The sequence below is a fragment of the Rhinopithecus roxellana genome, chromosome 14, assembly GCF_007565055.1.
Source record: "Rhinopithecus roxellana isolate Shanxi Qingling chromosome 14, ASM756505v1, whole genome shotgun sequence".
Classification (NCBI taxonomy): Eukaryota; Metazoa; Chordata; class Mammalia; order Primates; family Cercopithecidae; genus Rhinopithecus; species Rhinopithecus roxellana.
Window position 1 is genome coordinate 38,301,075 of NC_044562.1, and position 27,058 is coordinate 38,328,132.

Here is a 27,058-nt window from a genome sequence, read left to right on the forward strand (position 1 = left end):
GGCGTGGTGGGGCGCGCATGTAGTCCCAGCTACTCGGGAGGCTGAGGCAGGAGAATGATTTGAACCCGGGAGGCAGAGGTTGCAGTGAGCCAAGATCACACCACTGCACTCCAGCCTGGGCAAGACAGCAAAACTCCATCTCAAAAAATAAAAATAAAAATAAAAATAAAATTAAAATTAAAAAAAAGGAAGATTATTTTGGGAAATAACTAATTCAAAATGGTTTCACTTCTTCACTCTTTTCCACTTGAAATTCTCATTTCCCACTGCACATGACAGCAAAGAGATACTAGGGGACAAATCCAAATCTCCCATCTCTATGCCCTTAAGCCACTGCTTTCATTCCAGTAACAGACACACAAAACAACCTAGCAGAGCTATCCAGCATAACTAGTACCAAGTCATGCACACTGCCCTCACAGTGTACTCTATTCTCTTAATATTGATAAAATGTCAAAATTCTGAAAATTGTCACATCTTTGAAGGCATAGTGCTTTGAAAAGTTTATACACGGCTGGGCGTGGTGGCTTATGCCTGTAATCCCAGCACTTTGGGAGGCCAAGGCAGGCAGATCAACTGAGGTTGGGAGTTTGAGACCAGCCTGACCAACATGGAGTAACCCCATCTCTACCAAAAATACAAAATTAGCTGGGTGTGGTGGTGCATGCCTGTAATCCTGGGAGGCTGAGGCAGGAGAATTGCTTGAACCCAGGACGTGGAGGTGAGATCGCGCCATTGTACTCCATCCTGGGCAACAAGAGCAAAACTCCATCTCAAAAAAAAAAGAAAAGTTTATATACTTCAATTTCTAAAGCATACCACATACTATTACATCTAAGAATAATCTGTAGATTCAAAATATAAAAATTAAATTCCTTTAATTTGTCTAAGTAAATAAGATTTGTGGAAGAAATACATTTGCATCATTATAGGCATACATTCTTTCCACCCAAACCTAATCTAAAATTGTGAAAGAAATGCTACTTCCAATTTTTACTTTCACTTTTCTGCAAACATAGTTCAAATGTGCAATCAATATCTACAGAAAGATGACACTGATATGCTACTCTCTGGGACACTACGTTTTGCTCCAAAACAGTATCTTGGTGCTTTGGGGTTTAGGGAGGAGAAATCTAGTGTTAAGTCACATAATTCTTAATTCATACTTCTTTCTGTCTAAGAAGAAACATCATTATTTGTTATTAAATAATGGGTACAATTAATCCAACCACCATGCTCTGACAGTGCTACGGTTATTTTAGCCATCTCCTAAAGGTCATATTTAAGAACTACAGCATGCTATCATAAATTCTGTTTAAAAGTCTACAGAAATGGCATACAATAGCTAGTAAAGATTATTTTCTTGTCCAAACCATTCACAAAATCACTTTATCAAATCAACTAATGGTCTAAGAGTTGGCAAACCATACTGAATCTGCCCATGCCTATTCATTTACACATTATCTGTGGCAGCCTTTGTGCTACAACAGCACAGGCGCTGTCACAGGAACCACTCACTACAATGGCAGAGCTGAATAACTGTGACAGAAACCATATGGTCCCCAAAGCCTAAACCATTTACTATCTGGCCCTTCAAACTGACAGCTTCCTACATATAGTTCTAGTAAGAAGACTATTTTACTCTATCCTTTCTCCTCCTTCCCCCAAGTTTTTATTGTTACAAAGATTTTTTATTATGACTTTCCTTAAATGCTTAAGCGTAAACAATATGCAGGATGTTTTACAGAAATATGCCCTCTAGATATATATACATACCAACTAGAATAGGAACTATAGCTTTGCCACATTTAATTCTAACCTGAATGTCAACACCCACACTATTTGTCACAACCACAACTAAGAGTCAATCAACACCTATGGGTATGGCCATACTTGTTTAAAATATCATACAAAAATGCTTCAATACTGATTGATAAACAGCACCACTCAAAGTCCTCTACAACTGGATACTTCTACCTGGATATCCTATAGGTATCTCAAACTAAAACTTCTGGGACTGTTGATATCTTATTGAATGGCTTTAAATCAATAAAAGTCTTCCTCCACAGAGCCAAAGTGGTCTTTCTGAAACAAAAATGTGATCATATCACTCTACTGCTTACACTTTTTAATGGCTCTCTAAAGTTTACAAGATAAACTCCCATCGTTTTGGTATGGCATGTTGTGTGACTGTCAGGATATGGCCAACACCTACCTGATGACAATGTGGATCCATTTTTTCCTACTTTAACATTAGAAAATACCCAATTTCTGTGTCATTAAAATCTCACAAAATATATATGGATAGTTTCTTCCCTTTCTCTTGAACATTTAGAGTGTTTCCAATATAATTATGACATTATAAATACTACTGCAAAGAACCAAGTAGTGAGGTTTTATTTTTGTTTGTTTATCAGGAGTAGTCATGTTATTTCCTCAGAATATAGTCCTAGCTACAGACTTACTGTTCAAAGGAATGATGTTATAAATCATTCAGCTTCCTCATACGACCCTTCCCCTTGCTTCTAATAAACTCCATTCTTTAGAACTCAGCTCGGATTTTTTGACAAAAAAACTTTCTACTCCCCAACTTTTTAGCTGGCCTCTCTGTAGTTCCACGAACATGGTGCAAAACTCTATCATAACATGTCTGAAAATAACTGTAATTAATAACTACTTTTCTTCTGCGTTAAACTATAAATCCTTTCTGTAAAGACTCATTCTTCTTGTATCTGTAAATTTCTAGTGTTACAGATGTAAGAGAATACTAACTATAAACTAAATTTCCAGTAGTATATAAAGTAAGACAAAAATGCCTGTCCTCCCAGAGCTGACATCTTAGTGGGGAAGACAAGGAACACAATAAATAAGTAAAATGGCGTTAATAGGTTGAGATACACGTACAATGGAGAAAAAGTAAAGCAGGGATAGAGGATATGAAATGTTGAAGGGGAGATTTAAATTTTAGATAAGATGCCTCCTAAGCAGGAGCTAGCCATGAGGATGTCTGCAGGAAAACTATTCCGGAGGGGTGATCAGCAGGTGCCACAGCCCTGACGCAAATTGTCCCTTGGGGAGAGTGAGAGGATTTGAAGTAAGGATAGGAAAACTAAGGAGGACAAGGGAGTGGAAATGTTCAAGGATGATGAAAAACTTTGCAAGTCAAAGAAAGAACTTTAGGACTTTTACTCTGGGATGAAAAACCACAATGTGAAGCATACAAATGGGGTGATGTGATCTATGGCTTAAAAGGATCACTCTAGTTGAGCTGATACAGAGTTGGAAGGCAGGGCAAGGGCAGAGCAGGAAGAGCAGTTAAAAAGAGAAAGATGGTGGTGGCTAGGATGAAAATGATGAGGGTACACTACAGGTGGTTAGGCGAAAGAGGTCTCAGGGCTTTCTGGCAAACTATGTGGGAGGGCAAAAAGTTGAGTCAAAGGATGACACTCAGGTTTTTTGAGCAACTAGAAGAATAAAGGTATCATCATTTCTGAGATAGAGAATTCTACAACAGAGGCTGGTCAAGGAGTAGTGTTGGCAATGTCAAGAGCTGTTCTGAACATGTCAAGTGCACAATGCCTTGTAGACATTCAAGTACACTTGGATTAGTCTGGAGTTACAGGAAAGGCCTATACTAAAGATACGAATTTAGGAATCATCAGCCAATAAATATTTAAAGCCAGGAAATTAGATGAAATTACTTATGTCTTTTGCCAACATTTAGATGCAGGGGGAGAAGAGGAGGATCCAGTACAGAGTCTGAGAAAAGCCAGCAAGGTGGAGAAAAGGCCAGGAAATTGTGGTGTTATAGAAACCTACTGACAAAAGACTGGGCATGATGGCACATGCCTGTCATCGCAGCTACTTGGGTGGCAGAGGCAGGAAAATCGCTGAACCCAGGAGGTGGAGGTTGTAGGGAGCTGAGATCATGCCACTACACTCCAGCCTGGGCAGCACAGCAAGACTGTCTCACAACAAATAAACAAACAAACAAACATAAGCCTACTGACATAAAAGCATTTCAAAGAAAAGAGAACGAGCAACTGTCAAGTTCTGCTGTTATGACAAGAATAATGAAGACTGGAAAATGACTAGTAGACTTACTGATGCCATGGTCAATGGTTAATTTGACAAAAGCAGTTCTGGCAGAAAAGTCAGGGGGAAAACCTCATTAGGTTTGGCTCAAAAACAGAGGAAAATTTAAAAATAAACAACGGGCATGGCATGTTGGCTTACACCTATAATCTCAGCACTTTGGAAGGCTGAGGCTGGAGCATTGTTTGAGGCCAGGCATTCAAGACCAGCCTGGGCAAGATAGTGAGACTCCATGTCTTTAAAAAAAAAAAAAAAAAAATTTAGGCATGGTGGTGTACACCTGTGGTCCTAGTTACTCAGGAGGTAGAGGCAGGAGGATCACTTGAGCCTGGGGAGTCGAGGATGCAATGAGCTATGAATGCACCATTGCACTCCAGTCTGGGTAACAGAGTGAGACCCTGTCTCAAAAAATAACCCCAAACAAAACCAACCAAACAAAACAAACCAATGAAAATGTTCTAAAAGAGAGCAGCAATAGGGTGACAGCTGAAGGGGAAGTTGGAACTAAGAGAGGTCCCCGAACTTTTTAAGAAGGGAGAAGTAATAGGAGGTTTATAGGCTAATAGAAATAATCCAGCAGAAGGGGGGAAATGGTGTGGGAAAGAGAAAGGAGAATTTAAGGGAGTTAGCAAAAGGGGATCAGTTCTAGGGAACAGTTTGCAGGAGCACCAGCTAGGAAGTTTCCTTTTGGTAACAGGAAAGAATGTAAATGGGCATAGATTCAGCAAGATAAGCAGAAGTGATGATGAGAACTTGTGGATTGATGGTTTCAAGTGTTCCCCATGAAATCAGAAGCAAGGTTATCAGCCGAGGGTGAGAATAGGAAATGAGATATTAAAAGTCAGCAGGGAAGATGACTATTCCTAGGTAATTCTGTAAACAAAAAGAAAGAATTGTTTACATTTTCGAAACCTTCTATGATAAACAGGCATTAATTCTGTGATTAAAAATTTAGGCTGGGCTGGGTGTGGTGGCTCACACTTGTAATCCCAGCACTTTGAGAGGCTGAAGCAGGAGGAGTGCTTGAGTCCAGGAGTTTGAGACCAGCCTGGGCAACATAGCAAGACCCTATCTGTATAAAATATATATATATATATATATATATATTTTTTTTTTTGCTGGCTGTGGGGCAGTCACGTATAGTCCTAGCTACTCAGGGGCTGAGGCAGGAGAACTGCTTGAGCCCAGGAGGTCAAGGCTGGAGGGAGCCATATCCATGCCATTGTACTCCAGACTGGGCAACAGAGCGAGACCCTATCTTGTAAAAAGAAAAAAAAAATGGCTGCATAATTTTGAAATAAGACTGTGATGATCTTACCAGAAAAAAAAAAGTAAACATCATATCTAGTCAAACAAACAAACAAAAAAACCTAATTGCTAGTTCTATAAATACACAAACATATTTGGGGTATTAAAGTAGAATCAAAATAAAACAAATTGTTAGCATTTACATTTAACTTTAAGCTAAATTTAGAAATAAGAGAAATTACATAAACCCTATGGAATACATACCACTTCCTTCCAGAAGACTGGCTTACCTAACAGGAATAGTAGTTCCCTCCTGTTTGCCAGAAAACAAGCTCAAAAAATTAATTTTGCTAACAAAAATAAAACACTTTTACCCCAATATTACAAAGTCTTCAAAGTAGTATAATAATTCTGTAATTATAACTCTACTACTAATGATTATTTAAATAGTAACATCATTTGGACAGACATTTTCAGCAACTCAACTGGTTTCCATAAAAGGAAACCTCCTACTTAAATAAATGTCTTTCCTTAAGAGATTATTTAGATATTATGCCTTTAAAATGAGTTATATTTTTAAAAATAGTTTGGCTTCAAACCACCTCCAAGGATTTCTTTCATTTGCAGATTTAGTACCACAAAAAAATATAAAATATCTTACCATATCCACCAAGGCTACATAGAGGAACATGCCTGCAGTGACTGCAAAGATCCAAAGTGTGATGTTATTGGCATACTGACCAACAGCTGTGCCTATGAGCATGCCTATGTAAGCCATCATGGCAGAGAGGAGGTTGTATACAATTGCTTGCTTTACAGTCATGCCTGCTTTAAGAAGAACTGCAAAATCACCTGCAATTAAGAAACAATGGGAATGTTTTAAAACCACAGGATTTACAACACAAATCTGAATGGAGAGAAACGACAAATCAGCATTAAAAAGATACACATTTTTAATAAAAGTACTTTATGTGATATATATTTTACTTATTAAACCATAATGCACGCAAAAACTTGGATGAATCTCAAAGGCATAATACTGAAAGAAGACCATCCGAAAGCTTATATATCTATTCTGAAACAGACAAAACGGTAACAATAAAGAAAAATTAGTGGTTACCAGGGGACAGAGATGGTGGAAAGCTGACTCTAAAGAGCACAGGACAGGGGTTGGTGGGGGTGACAAAGCTACTCTGATCCTGATGGTGGCAGTGATTACAGAAATCTATACATATGTTAAAATTCAAAGAACTGTACTCACAGAAAGTCTACTGTATAACTTAAATGTAAAATTTTTACGAAAGAAAAAAACACAGTCACCGCTTTTCTTGTAACCAACAATCAAGACCTCCCTGCTTGAACTTCTACCCTTTCTTCAAAGGGAAATGGCCTAAGGAAGAACAGAGATAACAGGTGCTTTAAGTATATTTTATGCTATGGTTACATTTATTTTTCTTCCCCCAGAAAGAAAAATTAAACTTTAATCCTGAAAATTCTAAAACTGTAATAAGAATAAAGAGCCACTTCCTACCACTTCCTACCACTTTTCCGTGCTTCTACAATGATGCACATAAATGTCTGGCTGAGGCTCCGAAGAGCATCAACAATGCTGAAAACAGCAAATACCAGGTTCTTATTAAGCCATGCTCCAAAGTCTGTTTCTAACTGCGATGATGAAGAATGGTGACACTGGTAACTCTGAAATCATCCATAACCACAGAGCTGATGTAAGACAAAAACTCACAGGAGGGAAAATACTGAAATTCTTTTTCTAAGGATCCTCAATGGACTCTCCTCCCGCCACCCCCTCCCTCTAAATAAGAAGAAAGACACTTTTCTTATTCATCTGTCTAAAGCTGGAACATTATCTGCAAGCTTGACTCCTGCCTATGAAAAAAAATGAAGTTGAAACATTAGGGGAAAAAAAATATTGCTCAGAGAAGTGTCAGTAGAAGGGCAAAATGATGCTAGAGATAACAGTATTGAAGCTAATGGGTCAAAAGCAATACCTTGTTCCCCCTTGAAGAGGTATGAAAGAAAAAACCCATTAGCTTTACTTACTATAATAATTTTGTTTCACTTACTACATGAACAAATATCTAATCAATTACTGAACACTCAGCATATGCAAGGTGCTATACAGAATACTGACTGAGTTTCTTTCCCTTAAGAAAGGATCTTAACAGCTAGGTATCTAAAAATACATGATCTGTTCTTCTATACCTCTCATGGTTACAAGGTCATAGTCTACAACAAGGAGAAGTTAACAATAAAGAAATTACTGCAAGGTATATTTCTACCTTCCAACAAATTGCTACAAAGTAAACACTGCGGCATCATTTTGGAAAGTTAAGATAATGTACCTAAGGAGATTATTTACCAATGGTTTCTAAGTTGTAATTGTCCAGTTTTCACCTAATGCTATTCTCCTTACATCTTTTCTCCTCTGATCCTAAATACCTTAATTCTCCTGCTGAGACCTGGATTTAATATCATCTTTTATCTCTTCTCTCTCCTGGAGTTCTGTTTAATTTTCTCCAGTCTTTCTCAGCTTTTTCTCTGTGGAAAGAGCTCCCTAACTTCCCTAACAAATTTCTTCTCCTTGTTTTCAATAAATCACACACCAACTGTGCTAGAGAGGCAATTTCATTTAGCAGGTTACGTAAAACACAGACTACAGAAGTGTCTTTTAGGTTACAAAATGCATTGCTTTCTTTTATAATTTAATAATGCATTCAAAAATGAGCATTATTTAATACTCAGTGAACAACGGTGTCATGGGTACAAAATACATCAACTTTGTTGCCTTCTCTAATATTACTGGATAGCAAGATGGTTTTAGTTCCTTCCTAAGTAACAACCAAACAGCATGAATTAACTAATCAAGATTCAAGGCAAACTATTTTCATTTAATACTTTTAAAAATTGTGGTATAATTACACAATTATTTCATTTTTAAAAAATGTAGACTTCTATGAATTTGGACAAACACATACACCCTATAACCATAAACACCATTAAACTCTAGAACTGTTTAATTACCCTTCCAAAATTTTTTTAGGCCACTTGCCCTTAGGCAAACAACAATCTGCTTTCTGTTCCTATGATTTTGCCTTTACCAGAACATCATCTAAATAGAAGCACACAGTATGTAGTCTTTCAAGTTTAGATTTTGTTCACTTAGGATAATGCATGTAAGACTCATTTCGTGTTACTGTGTATATCAGAAAATTATTTTATTGCTCAGTAATATTCCACAGATGAACCACAGTTTATTTATCTACATTCACCAGCAAACAACATTTAGGTTGTTTACAGTTTTTGGCAATTATGGCGAAAGACACTGCACACATTCATAAACAGGCTTTTTGTGTCAACATGAGTTTTCGTTTCTCTTGGCCAGACACCTATTAAGTGGGGTCACTGGGCCATACAGTTAAGCATATTTCTAATTTTATAAGAAATTGCATCCCCGCCAGCAATGTATAGGAGCTCTAGCTGTTCCACATCCTAGCCAGCCCATAATTTGAAATCTCATCTGTATACTTTCTTCAGTGAAACGTTTGTTCAAGTCTTTTTGTCTATTTTATTTTCTTGGGCCGTTTGTTTTCCTGTGATTGAAGTCTTCTGTCAGGTATGTATTGTCCAAATATTTTGTCCCAGTTTGTGGCTTGCCTTTTTGTTAACTGTCTTTTGTGAAGAGTTTTTAATTTGTAAGAAGTGTATTTTACAACTGTTTTCCTTAATGGTGCAAGCTCTTAGTGCTGTATCTAAGAATACTTTGCCTAACCCAAAGACACAGAGATATTCTATATTTTCTTCTATTTTTAAGAGTCTCCATTTAAGATTACCTATTTTGAGTTTTTTTTTTTTCTATAGTGAGATATGGGTCAAAGGTATTTTTCTTCATTTTTTTTTTAATTGCACGTAGATGTCCAATTGTTACAGTGCCATTTGTTGAAAATACTATCCCATTCTTTCAACATGGAATTTTCTTTGTATTTCTGTTGAATATAAACTGCCATATATATGAGGACTCTTTGCTTTGTTCCACTGATTTATGTGTCTACTCTTTCACCAATTCCAACTGTTTTGATTACCATGGCTTTATAGTAAATCTTAAATCAACTTGGCTGCCCTTTTCCAAAATTCTACGGCTATTTAAGTTCCTTCCCCTTTCCATATAAATTTTTTTTTTTTTTTTTTTTTTTTTGAGATGGAGTCTCGCTCTGTCACCCAGGCTGGAGTGCAGTGGCCGGATCTCAGCTCACTGCAAGCTCCGTCTCCCGAGTTTACGCCATTCTCCTGCCTCAGCCTCCCGAGTAGCTGGGACTACAGGCGCCCGCCACCTCGCCCGGCTAGTTTTTTGTATTTTTTTTAGTAGAGACCATATAAAATTTTTTAAAAGCTTGTTCATCTCTGCAAAAAAGCCTGCTGGATTTTTTACTGAGAATGCACTGTGTCTATAGGAAAAAATTAACATCTTAACAATAGTCTTCTGGTCCCTGAACCTGGTATAGCTCTTCATTGAAGTCTCCTTTGGTTTCTTTTATTGATGATTTGTAGGTCTACACATATTGTTAGAGTTAAGCTAAATATTACGTTTTTGATGCTATTATAAAATTTTAATTTTCAACTGTTGATTGCTAGTATATAGCAACACAAATGATTTTTGTATAATTATCTTTGTATCAAGTGAATTATTTTATTTTCAAATCTATCTTGGTTGTAGTCTTATCTCAAGTTATAAATTCTCAAAGGTATCAGCATGTTTTTCCCTTTTTCCTCATTTCCCTTCTCAGTAAGAACCTGTATAAACATTTTAAAACTAAGTCAAAGGAATCCTCACAGCAGGGATTTATACTAAACATGCAAATCTATTCATCTTTTGATAAATCAATATTCTTTCCTTCCTGCTGACAAAGGATATCATTAGCACAATGAATGAGGTGTGCCTGCCAAAGCTGTTAAACTAATGAGATCCAATGCTATAGATGTTAACATCTGTTAACATCCACTATTGAGATTTTTAAAAACATGTATATATTTTAAGGTTCTTTATTCTTGTCTTAAATAATGGTTGTATACATGTTAAAATTCTACATAAATGTATACAATGAATGTTCAATTTCCCACGGACAATTTAACACATTATGAAAATCTCATTTTAAATTTCTATGTAATCCTTAATTTGAGAGGAAAGGAAAAATGTGCAACACTATAACCTCTCTTAATTGAGTCTTAATAATATGGCTACATATTTTTTCTTTTTCAACTTTTATTTTAGAAGCATGAGGTACATGTACAGGATTATTACAGAGGTATATTATGTGATGCTGAGGTGTGGGGGTATGATTGAATGATCACCCTGGTATACTACACAATAGTACCCAGTGCCCAACAGGTAAGTTTTCTAACCCTTGCCCCATGGCTATATTTATTTATCAAAATGTTATTTCCTTGAAGTTGAAACACATTACTCAACATCAAGAAGAATGTTTGGGAAATTGTGATAGACCAAGATGTCAAAATGGAAGGTGACCCACTCATATCCCAACATCCACAAGAAGAATTCTGTATCCATCCACAGTCAAAAGCCTCTCTGTGGAGTCTCAGAATTCAGGCAGGAGTTTGTGAAACCCTCGTGGAGTCCAAGACCCAGGGGCTGTTCTGAGAGGGCAGACGACACCCAAGTGGTTGATCCGTCCTAAGTTCAAACCTGGAAGCGGCTGTCTTCCTCCTGCCCCCTGGATGGTCCCCAATATTATATCCTCTATAGATGGCCTCCTCCTACTACAGGCTTTTATGTAAATTATTCTTCAAATGCTTATACAGTTCCTTATTGAAGGAAGGTGGAAAAAAGTGAAGAGATAAGACAAAGTAGTATTGTAACTTAAATTCAGCTACATAAGTTTGGCAAACACAGAAAACAGAGTAATGACTTAATAATTCAGGCAATTTAACCCATTACCACACCAGAGAGCAAACACAAAATGAGATGTGAGTTTGCTATTTCCTCAAATGCTTTCAATTTCTTCATGTCTCTTAAACTCCCTGAACTATATGTTATTCTATGGTTCTAGGGGTATGTTTTTACATATCACATTTCTAAACACAACTACAAAACACACGTGCAGAAACTGCAGAGAGAAAAAGGGGTAAGTGGTAAGACGGTAACCATCATTAATCTCCAAAACAACTCGTTTTCAATTATGTGTCTCAGTGAATATACCACTGGAGAAACAGCAATCTGCTCAGAAATGGAACACTAGAACTTGGAATTACTGACCAACCGAGGGTCAGTCTCCAGTGTATTGCAATGTAATTTGAAAACATGTTTTTCCTCCAAGGCTCTGAGGTTAGTATGGAAATCTCAGAATCGTTTTAAGAATTCATAATAAAAAATGTAACAGGGCAAAACAGGTTTTAGATCAAATAAATTATCCTGAAATGTGACGTACTATACTGCCTTTTCAACATCTTAACCTAGAAAGTGGGGAATGGACTTCTCCCTGGCTTTATCTGCCGTGCTTCTAACTCAACCCACAGAGGAATGACTTTTCCTGTGCTTGGGAGTTCTGAGGAAGAACCTTGTATGCCTTTCTCCACATCTTGTTCCTCTCCGACTAAGAGTAGATGATCTGATCAGAGTAGGAACACTGACCTGGTCCTATTGTACAAAAGTGCCCTTTGCTGTGCCTTAAGGCAAAAACTAGGCTCCACAATCATATTTTTACTTCCTTTATTTATGATCCCTAGACCACTTCTTAACTACAAGGATCAGAGGCCTTTCTGTCACCTCCAGAAGAGGAAGCTGGGTCATTTCTTTACACTGTTTCTTCCCTAGTAGCCTATCCAGCTAGAGTATGGTACAGTTTTCGTCAATTTAACATTAGGAAAAATGCACATTTTTCTGAAAGCCTACGCCTTTCCCTCTGGCAAAATTCAGTATACTCTGGCTTGACACTTCCTCTCACAGCAGTAGCAACATCTCAACCTCTGATTTGTGGGATAAAACAGGTAGACATCTGAGGTCTGATGACTCACTAGGGGGTCCTGGCCCAAGCAGAGTTCTCTGCTCCAGTTTTTTACCAGAGCTCTGCATTGAGTATCAAGGGCTTACCTAGCCATTAATGTATGTAATGCATTTGTCCTACACGTGGTTATCAGCCCTTGTGTGTCAGTCCTTCAATGAGAAATTGCAGACAGAAAAACAAGTGGTAAGAAGGTCACCATCCTTAATCTCCAACTTGTTTTCAATTCTGTGTCTGAGTGAATACTTGAAGGTTAGGGCAATTCGATAAAACCACATTTAAACTTGAAGTAGCCTGATAGTCCATTCATCGGGTAGTGGGTAGATGAACAGGAAGGAAAGTTAGAGGCTTTTCTAGTACATTATGGAGGTATATGCATGATTATCCAAGTCTATTACTAAAAATAGTTTTGTTTTTAAGTGAAAGATTAAATATGAGGCAACATGTTACTCATATATAAAAACTGATAGCCTTGATTTGTGGAGTTAGACTAAAAGCAGTATGTGAAAGTTAGACTAACAGCAGTATGTGATAGAGAAGCGTATAAGACATAGTATCTATGCATTAAAAAACTACCGTTTAAGAAACAGGGCATCTAACAAGAAAATGGGTAAAGGACCCCGAGAAAGTAAACAAAAAAATTTAGAGGAAACAGTAATCCAAGGCATGAGGTAAAAGACAGTAATAAAGTTGAAGGTTCTTAACATGATAAACTAGGAATAGAAGTATTTGGGCCAGCCATGTAGGAGAATGGTATAAACAAAGAAATGGATTCAGGCACCAACACTACATATTTGGTGAATTGTGTTTAGTTGAAATGAAAAACATGTAACAGGATGTACTGCAGGTAACACCAAAAAGGTAGGTAGAGAGAAGTGAAGGTCATTGAAAGTGTGACTCATAGCTGGGCATGGTGGCTCACACCTGTAATTCCAGCACTTTAGGAGGTTGAGGGAGGTGGATCACTTGAGCCCAGGAGTTCAAGACCAGCTTGGGCAACATGACAACACCCTATCTATCAAAAATACAAAAATTAGCTGGGCATGGTGGTGCTCGCCTGTAGTCCCAACTACTCAGGACACTGAGGTAGGAGGATCATTTGAGCCCAGGAGGTCAAGGCTGCACTGAGCCATGATCACGCCACTGCATTAGAGCCTAGGCAACAGAGGGAGACCGTGTTACAGGAGGAAAAAAAATGTGACTAATAAAGTCCAGCTCTATTTTATATGTCAGGAATGTTACTGAAAGACTTTAATTATATAAAAACATCACATTTAAACAGATATATCTGGCAATGATATACTACAACAGAATAAAACCAGAGATATAAAGACTATGGAAACTGTGTAAGCAAAACACCACAAAGGCAGTGATAACTTGGTCTGGATAAAGGATAATGGGCATGAACAAGAGATAAGATTATGTGTCTGAAGTTGGCAAGGTAAATGAAACCATACAGAATCAAGCCCCAAGGAATTAGCACCAAGTATGCACTAATATATTTTTACTACTTTATGTAAGAAGTTATTGATTTTTCGGCCGGGCGCGGTGGCTCAAGCCTGTAATCCCAGCACTTTGGGAGGCCGAGATGGGCGGATCACGAGGTCAGGAGATCGAGACCATCCTGGCTAACACGGTGAAACCCCGTCTCTACTAAAAACTACAAAAAACTAGCTGGGCGACGTGGCGGCGCCTGTAGTCCCAGCTACTCAGGAGGCTGAGACAGAAGAATGGCGTGAACCCGGGAGGCGGAGCTTGCAGTGAGCTGCGATCCGGCCACAGCACTCCAGACTGGGTGACAGAGCGAGACTCCGTCTCAAAAAAAAAAAAAAAAAAAAAAAAAAGAAGTTATTGATTTTTCAAGAAAATCATATGGTAAGTTATATTCAAAATAAGCAAATACTACAAATCAAGACAATTACGCACAAATGACAGACATTTCATAGCCAGGTAAGTTTTCAGAAAAATTAAATTAGAAAACACATGAACAAATCCCTTGCATATTCAAAAGGTCACATTAGTATTTTTTTCTTTCAAATTAATGCCATCTCCATTTCCCTCAGATATTTTGCATGTGAATCAATATTTACATCTTAAGCTACTATTTTCTAATTTATAAAAGAGGAAAACCCAAAGTACTATTGCATGTAGAGAGAAACTAAATTGGTAAACCAATAAATACCAACTAAAATAAAAAAGAAATGGTTTACATCCATTACCTTGGTAAAAGAGAGATAGTTAAGGCCAGGTGCAGTGGCTCACACCTGTAATCTCAGCACTTTGGGAGGCCGAGGCAGGCAGATCACTTGAGGTCAGGAGTTCAAAACCAGCCTGGCCAACATGGTGAAACCCTGTCTCTACTAAAAATACAAAAATTATGGCCGGGCGCAGTGGCTCATGCCTGTAATCCCAGGACTCTGGGAGGCCGAGGCAGGCAGATCACCCGAGATTGAGAGTTCGAGACCAGCCTGACCAACGTGGAGAAACCCCATCTCTACTAAAAATACAAAATTAGCCAGGCATGGTGGCACAAGCCTATAATCCCAGCTACTCGGGAGGCTGAGGCAGGAAAATCGCTTGAACCCGGGAGGCGGAGGTTGGGGTGAGCCGAGATCACACCATTGTACTCCATCCTGGGCAACAAGAGCAAAACTCTGTCTCAAAAAAAAAAAAAAAAAAAAATGAGCCAGGTATGGTGGCGCATGCCTGTAGTCCCAGCTACTTGGGAGGCTGAGGCATGAGAATCGCTCGAACCCGAGGGACAGAGGCTGAAGTGAGTTAAGATCATGCCACTGCACTCCAGCTTGGGCAGCAGAGCAAGATTCTGTCTCAAAGAAAAAAAAAAAGGTGAGTTAATGCCAAGTGTTGGGAGGGTTGTGGCAACAAGAACTTTCAGGTATCGCTGTTTGGAAATTATACTGCTTTAGCATGCATACCCTAGACCTGTCAATTCTGTTTCTGAGTATGTATCTCAGAGGAGTCGACAGGTACCAAGTCTAGAGATGTTCAATGCACTACTATCTGTGACAGGAGGAAATTAAAGGCCATGTGCTGTGTCCAATAGTAGGTGCTAAATATGTAAAATGTGGTAAAAGCACATTTCTGAGTACTGGGCAGAAGCAACATATTAAATTAACTCATCGTAATCGGGATGGAGAGTTTTAAAACATAATAATAAGTAACATAAAGTAAGAAACATAAGGGATATATCAGGAGAGGGAATCAAAGTGAGTAGAATGTAACCCATTTCTCTTTAAAAAAAAAAAGTGCAGCTCATTTCTAGCATTCATTTCTAAGGGCAAATGGGAAATGCATTCGGAAAAAAAAAGAATCAAGTCCAACATAATATATATGATTACTATAGTTGAAAGTGTATCGACTGTTGGTGGGATTGTAAACTAGTTCAACCATTATGGAAAAGAGTATGGCAATTCCTCAAGGATCTAGAACTAGATGTACCATATGACCCAGCCATCCCACTACTGGGTATATACCCAAAGGATTATAAATTAGTCTACTACAAAGACACATGTACACGTATGTTTATTGCGGCACTATTCACAATAGCAAAGACTTGGAATCAACCCAAATGTCCATCTGTGACAGACTGGATTAAGAAAATGTGGCACATATACACCATGGAATACTATGCAGCCATAAAAAAGGATGAGTTTGCGTCCTTTGTAGGGACATGGATGCAGCTGGAAACCATCATTCTTAGCAAACTATCACAAGAAGAGAAAACCAAACACCGCATGTTCTCACTCATAGGTGGGAACTGAACAATGAGATCACTTGGACTCGGGAAGGGGAACATCACACACTGGGGTCTATCATGGGGAGGGGGGAGGGGGGAGGAGGGAGGGATTGCATTGGGGAATTATACATGATATAAATGATGAATTGATGGGTGCTGACGAGTTGATGGGTGCAGCACACCAACATGGCATAAGTATACATATGTAACAAACCTGCACGTTATGCACATGTACCCTAGAACTTAAAGTATAATAAAAAAAAAAAAAAAAAAAAAATGCTATTAATGACAGGAAAGAGATGGAAGCAAGACAAGATTATGTGTGCTACATCCAATCTATATATCCAGTATTAAAAAGAAAAGAATACAAAATTGAGTGCATTGCACACAGAAGGGTATTATTCAATGAAAAATAAGAATTATGTATACTCTAGTGAAATTTTTTTACTTTGCCTTGCAATGAGAAATGGTTTGAAAGCCACTATTTGATCCAAACATTTGAATTCCTGTACCTGAGCATCCAGTGTGTCATGGGGGTTAATGACACATAATTAAAGATTGAAAGACACCCAAAAAAAAAAAAAAAAGAAAGTGTATCGATAAAGAAGAAAACATTTTTTAAAATGAAAAAAGAAAAATACAGGTTTTTAAAGATTATTTTTTGAGTATTCAGCTCCATTCTACCAAAATCATGTAAGAAACACATACTAGATTTTTGGGTATTAAGATTATAATATTAAAATATATGAAATGAAAACAGATATCATCCAACCTTCTTACTTCATAGATAAAATAAGAGCTTTGGAAATAAATGATTACTCTAAAACCTCAGTGCTGGTTAGTAACAGAGTTAAGAACGCAACCCTGTCTTTAATAACCATCCAGGTAACTTTTTTGAACATCAATAATAACTTTCCATTATTTATGAAGAAAGACTGCCTTAGGTACATCTAGGAAAACTTTCAATTATGTAATTGCAAACTTTATCCTGATTCTTTTAAAAATATAGTCTACATGGTATATGAAATAAAAGTAGATTAACAGCAAAATGTGGCATTTAAATTAAGAAATATTTCTTTTTAAAAGTTATACTTAGTGAACAAGTCATAATCTATAATCTTCATCATAACAGCATAACTATGTTATTGAATGCAAAGGAAACCACACAGAAATGAACATTTCATCAATCTTAAGAAGCATTTTTTTCATATTTTAACATCATGAAATATCTTACAATTAGTGACACTATAGTTGCCATCAGCCATTTTTTATGCTTGAACATCTCTGAAATTTGAATGCAATTACAATTAAGTAAGTCTTACATTTGATGAAATCTGGTAAAATTTTTAAGGTTATATTACCTAATTCATGTGGCAGTTCATGACAGAAGACGGCTATAGAAGTACTGATTCCTCCTGTCAATCCAGCACTGAAAGCTGCACCTGAGGAAGATAAGAAAAAAAACAAGTGCGCTTTGCTGATCTTAACTCTTCACATTTTCATTAATGACAGATGCAGTTTCCTTTGCCTATCTAAATTAATTTCTTAATATATGAGTGACTCACTTATCTTACACACTATAGTTTTTGAACATATAGTGGGGTATAATAGGTATGTGACAACTAGAGAAATAGCTATTCAATAAAAGCAATATTCCATATTGAATTTAATTCTCTATTTTTGTAGCCTTCCAACTCACTAATATCTCAGGGATAGTAACAATTTTCCGAGCTTCAAAGTAGTAGTTTGATGGTCAACTTTAAGTCTTACAAGTCTAAGATTATACTTGCTCTCTCACATTGATCTTTATGAGGATTTAAATGGCTAATATCCTTATCAAAACCTTTCTAGACCTAGAAAATAAATGGCACAAAGTATTACTTGTCTGGTAGTGTTGAGGACTGAGGTCAGACGTATAAATGCATTTAGGTCTATAAGCAGAATTATTTATTCTTTAGTATTAACAGCTACTATAGGCTGAACATGGTGGCTCATGCCTGTAATCCTAGCACTTTGGGAGGCTGAGGTAGAAGGATTGTTTGAGGTCAGGAGTTCAAGACTAGCCTGGGAAGCATAGCCAGACTCTGTCTCTATTTAAAAAAAAAAAAAAAAAAAAAAAAAAACAGTTACTGTAGATTCAAAAACATTGTCTCTGCTTTCTGAAAGAAACCAAAGCCTACTTCTGGGTGCTAACAGAGTCTGGATCTCAAAGAAAATAATACATTGATCACACTTAATGTTCTCTTTAACTGGTAATATCAGTTTACTTTAGCAAGATACTAATATATTTGAATTTAGTACAATGGATTTTCAATGTTGTAAAATTTTTTTTTTTTTTTGCCTTTTCAAAGATACGGAAAATTTATTAAACCTAAGATTGAAATTAAACTGTTCTCTTTCAGGGACATGTAAATGCATTTGAAAATATAATGTCAAGCAGCTTTTTCAATATGGTTAACTGTACTTTGAGAAATCAAGTTATTAAAAAAATATACTACAGACATTTGTTTACATGTTCAAAAAAACCCCACTAAATTATACCCTTACACCTCCAAATGTAACAACTGAACACAAGACTGTAGCCTTTGGGAAGATCAACTGACCAGAGAGATACCTAACAGTATATTTGTTAAGCTCCAGCCAAATTTAATCATACATATTATAACCCATAAATTAGAACAGACAGTGGTTTCCAGTCCACTTTACCAATTGCGAGCCCATCACTGAAGTTGTGGATGCCGTCCCCCATGATCACCATCCAGGCTATATTAGCTATTCCTGTTTCTTTCAGATCGGATCCAGAATGACAGGGACCATGGGAATGATGAGAATGCTTGTGGTGCCACTGGTGATTATGCTTCCTCAGTACAGTTTTGTTCTCGCCATGGTGGTTATGTGCAGCAGCATGGAGATCATGCTCATGAATGGTATGTAATCCATCACTGTGAGAATGGTCTATGATTTTCTCCTCTTCTATACAAAGGTAATTTTTAGGAGGGGATTCTTGTTGGCCTTCTAAATCTGTCAGTTCAGTTTCATTCAGTCGATCTTCAGAAACAACCGAGTCATCAGTTCCTGTATTTACAGCAAAGGATATGCTTTATCAACATTTAAATGCATAGATATTTGCTAATTTAAACCTAGACAAAATAGCAGTGCAATGAACATTTCTTAAATGAATGTTTTTTAGAATTCTTTTTTTTTTTTTTTTTTTTTTTGAGATGGAGTCTCACTCTGTCGCCCGGGCTGGAGTGCAGTGGCCAGATCTCAGCTCACTGCAAGCTCCGCCTCCCGGGTTTACGCCATTCTCCTGCCTCGGCCTCCCGAGTAGCTGGGACTACAGGCGCCCACCACCTCGCCCGGCTAGATTTTTGTATTTTTTTTTTTTTTTTAGTGGAGACGGGGTTTCACCGTGTTAGCCAGGATGGTCTTGATCCCCTGACCTCGTGATCCGCCCGTCTCGGCCTCCCAAAGTGCTGGGATTACAGGCTTGAGCCACCGTGCCTGGCCTAGAATTCTTAAATAAATATATTTCCCTAAAATTATTTAGAAGCCATTCTAATAGAAAAAAAAATTTTTTTATTGGACTGGAGTCCAATAAAAAAATAAGCAAAACAAAACAAACACACACAAAGAAGAAATTGGGTTTGGCGGGAGATTCAAAAGATGCTCCGGATAAGCTCAGTGGGAGGGAACTGAAATCAAAAGCAGGTAAAGTGAGGAGAAAAATTGGAAAGCATGAAGATAAAAGTTCGATAAAAGTTCATCTTCGGATAGAAAGCCTCTTTAAAAAAAAAAATCACTCCCTCTAGACCCCTCCTCCCTTATTGCAGCAGCCTACTGAGAACTTTATTAACTGTAGCTGGTAAATTAGAAGCTACAATAATGATAAAGAGCAGAATTGTACTTAAAGTGCAGATCCTTGTTCTCTGACAATTTGTGATGTCTGAAAAGCCAGAACCCAAAAAGCTATGCTGGTATGTACAGGCATTCTTTCAGACAGTAAATGGCTTGTGATACTCTGACACTTGTTTTCAAATGTATTTACTAACTGTAGTGTTGACTGCCTGACCAAATTCCAGTGAAATTTACCAAAATATTCCTCCTCAGTCCTATTTACTAGTAACATGCACACTGTGACTGGCTGGTATAACCACCCCAGTTAAACTGTTTTCATAATTAGCACTGCCAGCAATAGTGGCAAACACTGCAACTTTTCTGCATAAAAAGCATTAACTGCATACCTGCCAGCCACACAAATACATCAATTTTTCTGACTTCCCATTTATTAAGTGAAATTTATTTCCCATGCTGTGGGAAGTTTATTGAAAACTTGTATTTCATAAATGGATATCCCTACTATGACTGTGAAAACATGTCAAGTGTCACATTAGTGTCACAGAAAGCACACACCTATGCAATATTGCTTATTTATATTTATTTGTAAAAATTCAATCCTAGTTTAAAAGATGATGCCAATATTACTGGTCTTGAGTTTCTTTTTTTTTTTCTTTTTTTTGAGACGGAGTCTCACTCTGTCACCCAGGCTGGAGTGCAATGGTGTGATCTTGGCTCATTGCAACCTCCGCCTCCCAGGTTCCAGCGATTCTCCTGCCTCAGCCATCTGAGTAACTGGGACTACAGGTGCATACCACCACACCCAGCTAATTTTTGTATTTTTAGTAGAGACAGGGTTTCACCATATTGGTCAGACTGGTCTTGAACTCCTGACCTCTTCATCTGCCCACCTCGGCCTCCCAAAGTGCTGGGATTACAGGCGTTAGCCACTGCACCCAGCCACTAGTCTTGAGTTTCTAAGAGAGTTCTTTATGATTAAACCAGGTAAGTATACGAAAGAGATTAAGTGCTTTTTTCATCACTTGATTATTTTCTTTAAAATCAGTTATTATAGGATACATTTTTATTTTACATATGCTGTTTTTTAATTAAAATATAATCACTGAAGTTTACTAATTTGATTATAAAGTTTGTAGCATTACAGAATAACTAAATTGGGATTTATAAACCAGCAGTGATTATTAATGTAAAGTATTAAATACTGAACTTGAAACAGATTTTTAGGAAAATTTTGTTGTTTTTCCCCCTCTATGGTTTTAACTAATTTGAATCCTTCAAGAGGGATTTTTCCATACTATTTTTTGAGACAGAAGATAATTTGAGGGGGAGGGGTAAAGAATGCATCTATGATACTCCATAAATTCAACATTCTTTACCACAGGTAATAAATGATTATAAACAAGATGCATCTTAGATAGTATTAATATTCTGAGCCTTGGATCACATATTTAATACAGGACCTATTTTGAATATTTAATCATATGGCTCCTAGCTTACAAGGGCTAGATCTGATTATTCCCATAAGAAATGTTGAATTGATGAACAGATTTTGAAGTTTCGAAAATGGTTAATTTCTCAAAAACATTAATGTCCAAACATCTACCTTTTTTCACAGGAGGAGACACTAGCAAGCTAGACAAACTATCATAAAAGTATTTGTCGGCCGGGCGCAGTGGCTCACTCCTGTAATCCCAGCACTCTGGGAGGCCGAGGCGAGTGGATTGCGAGGTCAGGAGATCGAGACCATCTTGGCTAACACAGTGAAACCCTGTCGCTACTAAAACTACAAAAAAAAAAAAAAAAAAAAAAAATAGCCAGGCGTGGTGGTGGGCGCCTGTACTCCCAAGCTACTCAGGAGGCTGAGGCAGGAGAATGGGTGAACATGGGAGGCAGAGCTTGCAGTGAGCCGAGATGGCGCTACTGCACTCCAGCCTGGGCGACAGAGTGAGACTCCATCTCAAAAATCTTTGTTACACATAACCTGTGGTCTGTTGCTGATTAATACAGTACTTTTTCTTGTGTAATTCTTATCATTATAGCACAAGTATTATCTCAGTGGATTATCTAGAATAACATCTGACAGATGGGTTCATCTATGTGTTTGCTCTTAAAACTATTGTTTCTCCTATCCCAAGTTGGCTTTGCATCTATCGGTAAATAAATTATTCATCTGCCTTTTTAGGAGTGCTATGAGGGTAACACCTTTTCTGCTTTTCATCTTGTATTTAGTTTACTGTATTATTTAATTTCAGATTGAATGAATGTAAATACAAATTAAATGTAAATTTGAATGAAAAAAGAAAAAGAAAAAAGTTTGTCTTGAGTCAGAATTGCTGTCTACCGGCAAGAGGCTTGAGTTGAAGCCAGTCAGAATCTGGTGTATTGTTTAACTTGTGATCTGAAAGCTTTCTTCCAATAGTTGATTCTTCTGTGTTCTGTTTCATAAACCATTTCTGTTTTCCCTAAAAAAAAAAAAAAAGTATCTGATATTAGTATAAAATGCAAGGACACAATTAGCAACAGTATTGACTCATTAACACCTAAAGGTAAAAATGGTCTTAACTTTGTATGTAAATTATTTTAAAGGGGAGTAAAAAAAAATTTTCTGGGAGTTGGCCGGGCGCGGTGGCTCAAGCCTGTAATCCCAGCACTTTGGGAGGCCGAGACGGGCGGATCACGAGGTCAGGAGATCGAGACCATCCTGGCTAATATGCTGAAACCCCGTCTCTACTAAAAATACAAAAAACTAGCCGGGCGAGGTGGCGGGCGCCTGTAGTCCCAGCTACTCGGGAGGCTGAGGCAGGAGAATGGTGTAAACCCGGGAGGCGGAGCTTGCAGTGAGCTGAGATCCGGCCACTGCACTCCAGCCCGGGTGACAGAGCGAGACTCCGTCTCAATAAAAAAAAAAAAAAAAAAAAAAAAAAAAAAAAAAATTTTCTGGGAGTAAAGCAATCCACAGATGAAAAATCCAACTAAATTTGTATTTTTTTAAACATTCAACTAAGAGGTTCCATTCATCTCCTTTGAAGTTAAGAAGAGAGCACACACAGTACTGAATTATTAGATGCAACAAATGAAATATGTATAATATGTGTAAAATCTCTCTTATCCAAAAGTGTAAGGTAACAGAAAGTTCCAAAAAACTAAAGCTTATTCATTTGAATTTCGTTCATATTTAATGCAATCTATATTTCCCTGAATGTGACATAAAGAAGAGAGTCAAATTTGAGTGAGCATCTTAAGTTTGTAGTTTCCATCTGACACTTGGGCAAGTTTGTTAAATTTACTGAATATAAGAATACTCATCTGTAAAAATAAAAATAACATTCTTACGAGGATTAAATGAGGTGATGTATGAAAGGATCTATCACAGTAAGTGACTCTTAGTAGTCTTACAGTAAAGACAAGCATCCTTTCTTACCACCTTGGAATTAGATGGAGAACATAATTTAATCTGTCCTTAATTAGTTACAAATATTACTTATTGTACTTCATTGTTTAGGTTTACATTTTTCTTATCATATGTCTTCACAGTCTGGCTTTCACTGCTTTCTTCGTTTATCAATGTAACTACCACTAACAACTCTTCCAACTTAAATTTCTGCTTCTAATGTATGTTAATTTAAGAAAGCAAATAATTACTCTATAACAGTGTTGAAATAAAAGTTTTCTCTGGGAGATGCTTATTGACTGGCATGGTATTTTCTTCTTGTTGGTTTTGTTTATAGGCTATTAATTATGTTTCAGATGTTTAAGTCTTCTAACTGCTGCATAAGTAAGCTTGCATGGCTAGTAAAGCATGAGGTAATCTTAAAGATGGCCACTATCAATTTCCTCCCTCCCTGTAGGAGCATTCTGCTCCACCTATGAGGACCTGGAATCTACCCCCCTGCCCTGGAATTCTGGCTAGCCTTTTGACTTGTTTTGATCAATAGAATGCAGGAGAAATGACGCTGTGCTACATCCAGAGCTAGCTTTATAGAGATCTGGAAGCTTTTGCTTTTGCTCAGGGAAGCCAGCCACTATCCTATGAAGAAGACTGGTCTCTCCTAGGAAGAGAAGCCATGTGGAGAAGCACTAAGGTGCAGAAAGGGAGTGAAGTATTCTTGGACTTTTCAGCCCTACTCATCCTAATCCAGTGGGCTGCCGAATTTTAATGTAATAGTGTTAATGACTCTAGCAAATGGCAAGTAGAGTGGAACTCCCCATTTGAATCCTGGCACAGAGAATAAGAGAAGTAATGGTTAATGTAAGCCACTAAGCCAATAGAACTGAGAAAAGTTAAGACATTCACAGGAAAATGATATGGACAAGTCCTAAAGAGAAGAAAAAGAATGGCAACCATGAGTTAAGGGGAAAAAAAGGAAGGAGGAGCCAACAATAGTACAAAAATCAACGAGAAGGATATAGAAATTAAAGAAAATGAAAACACCAGCTGAGATTTTGTTTAACTGCTTTGGTTCTGATTGTCCACTTTCTTAGAAGCTTGCAAATCATGACCCTCAAGGTCCCCAACTTGCTGAAACAACTCAACATCTAGTGTATTATTTAACTTGTGGTTTGAAAGCTGAAACAGTTGATTATTCTGCACAGACTGTCAAATATCTATTCTACTCAAATATCACTAATTCCTTTCTTCAAAAGAATGCCATAACCTTTTCATCTTAGGTTACTTATTGTCCTATGTACCATAAAGCAGATGCCCTGACTTATCGGGCCAGATTCCCTTCTCTGATATAGTTGAGAATTCCATACTACTGAATATTTAGAGTACACTCCCTATATCCAAGGTGTTCCTTTCAATGTTTTACTTCCTACAAATTCAAATTTACAAAAAAGCTGTCATGGTTTGGTGACTTCATTCTTATATCAGTTTTCTTTGCAAAAACAAATGTATAAGTACTGGTAACTTTAGGTTCAAAATGAGATTAAAAAGATCAAATTATAAAAAACAAAAAACTTGTTTATCTGAAATCTGAAATGTTCCAAAATCTGAAACTTGAGTACTGACGTGACGGTTAAAGGGAATGCTCACTGGAGCATTTCAGGTCTTAGATTGTCACATTAGAGATGCTCAATTGGCAATTCTAAAACTTCTTTACAAACTTTGCAGTATCTAATTTATTGTAGTGATGAACTTTTAAATACTTGTATGTCTTACATCTAATCAACTAGGAAGTCTTCTTGATTCTCTCATCTAAATAATTCCCTTAATCATCTTTTCCACCCCCCTCCCATTTCTTCTGCCATGACCCTCGTTCAAGCCTCACTACCTCTTTCAAATTATTCTGCAGTTATCTACTTAGCCAACTCTTGTTTCCCTCCAGCCCCTTCTGTGTTGGCATCCCTCCCACCACATTTTATTCTCTACTTGTCCATCAGAATTAATTACTTCACCTTCCACAAGCCCCTTCAAATCTAAATACTGTTAGCTCTCTTTTACTTTTCTCTAAGTTGAACTTTCCCAGTTCCTTTTATCATTCTTCTTTTCTAGGCTCACTATCTTAATCACCTCTCCTTTGGAGGCAAACAAATGTGATGATGTCCTGACTAAATATAACTAAAATATACAATTTGAAATAAGATATGAAAATACAGATGAGAAGTAAGATTTCTTTCTCATGATTTAGATAACTACTGGAAATCATGAGGAATGAGTCACAGTCACACAAATAAGTTTTATGTAAACCAGAATCACTCCCATGAATCGCAGTTCAGAGATCTGTTCCAAACCATGAAAGGAATATATACAAAACACATACATATGCAAACAAAACAGAAACAAAAATAGCATAAAATTGTATCTTAAGAGTAGACTGCACATCTTTAAGATCTTGACCATCCCAAAAAAGATACCTGGAATTAACTAACAAAATGAATTTTCCAATTCTTTTTTTTGTGGAAAGCTTTACTTAAACAGAATACACTGAAGATAATCAGTGTTAGTATCACAAACATGTTAGTGAGATGTATTCAGGACACAGCTTTAAAAGCAGATGTGAACTGAAGAGAATAGGGAGGATTATAAATCATAGTGAATGGCAGCAGCCCTGAGTTTACTTTCTTGGAGGATAATTCTTCTTAGATATTTGTCTTATTCTCATAAATGTGAGGTGAAACAGCTGCATCACAATCAAGAGTATTTAAGCAACAGTTCAACCAAGCATCAAGCATCATCTCCAAAGCGGTGCATCATTCTTGAAGAGTCACCATTTCCATCATTTCATTTTATTTTCTTCCTACAAAGCCCCTTTAATCTGACCTCTTACCTCCAGTACCATCATTGGTGAGGCACTTCTGATAAAGAAATGTATTGTGTGAAAACATTTTCATTAAAAAATACTACAATAAAAGTCACTTATGATTAAAAATATTACCTAAGAAGACTGATGAAACTTGCTTCTCTTTACATAATTTTGCATTTTTATAATAAACATAATTGGAAAATATCTTTTTCCATCCTATTTAAGTCAATTAGGTATGATGTAACACAAAATAACTGAAACTGAGACTGCTGTATCTTGATTATAAGTGCCAAAATAAATGTATAATAACAAAAAATGGCAAAGATCAAAGTCATGTCAGGTGTGGTGCCTCATGCCTGTAATCCCAACTCTTTGAACTTGAACCCAGGAGTTCAAGACCAGCCTGGCAACTTACTGAGAACTCTGTCTCTACAAATAATTTTTAATAGAGGGCACCAGGTGTGGTGGCTCACATCTGTAATCCCAGCAGTTTGGTAGGCTAAGGCAGGTGGATCACTTGAAGCCAGGAATTTGAGACCACCCTGGCCAACATGGCAAAACCCCGTCTCCACCAAAAACACAAAAACTTGCCAGGCATGGTGGTGTGCAGCTGTGGTCCTACCCACTCAGGAGGTCAAGGCACAAGAATTGCTTGAACCTAAGAGGTGGAGGTTGCTGTGAGTGGAGATCACGTCACTGCATTCTAGCCTAGGCAACAGCGCGAGAATCTGTCTCAAAATAAATAAATACACACATACATACATACACACATAAAAGTTAGCTGGGCATGGTGGCACGTGCCTATGGTCCCAGCTACTCGG

At 37.3% G+C, this 27,058-nt stretch overlaps 1 protein-coding gene across 4 annotated transcripts in view; it reads right to left on the reverse strand.

Moving 5' to 3' along the window:
- SLC39A10 (solute carrier family 39 member 10) overlaps positions 1-27,058 on the reverse strand; it is an 84,687-nt gene that overhangs the window by 3,337 nt on the left and 54,292 nt on the right. For all 4 annotated transcript variants that reach the window (XM_030916213.1, XM_010375742.2, XM_030916211.1 and 1 more), the window contains exons 6-9: positions 22,334-22,454; positions 18,841-19,209; positions 17,496-17,576; positions 6,005-6,195 (exon numbers count right to left, since the gene is read on the reverse strand). In XM_030916213.1, coding sequence (XP_030772073.1) covers positions 6,005-6,195; positions 17,496-17,576; positions 18,841-19,209; positions 22,334-22,454 — 762 coding nt within the window. The remainder of the gene's footprint in view (positions 1-6,004; positions 6,196-17,495; positions 17,577-18,840; positions 19,210-22,333; positions 22,455-27,058) is intronic.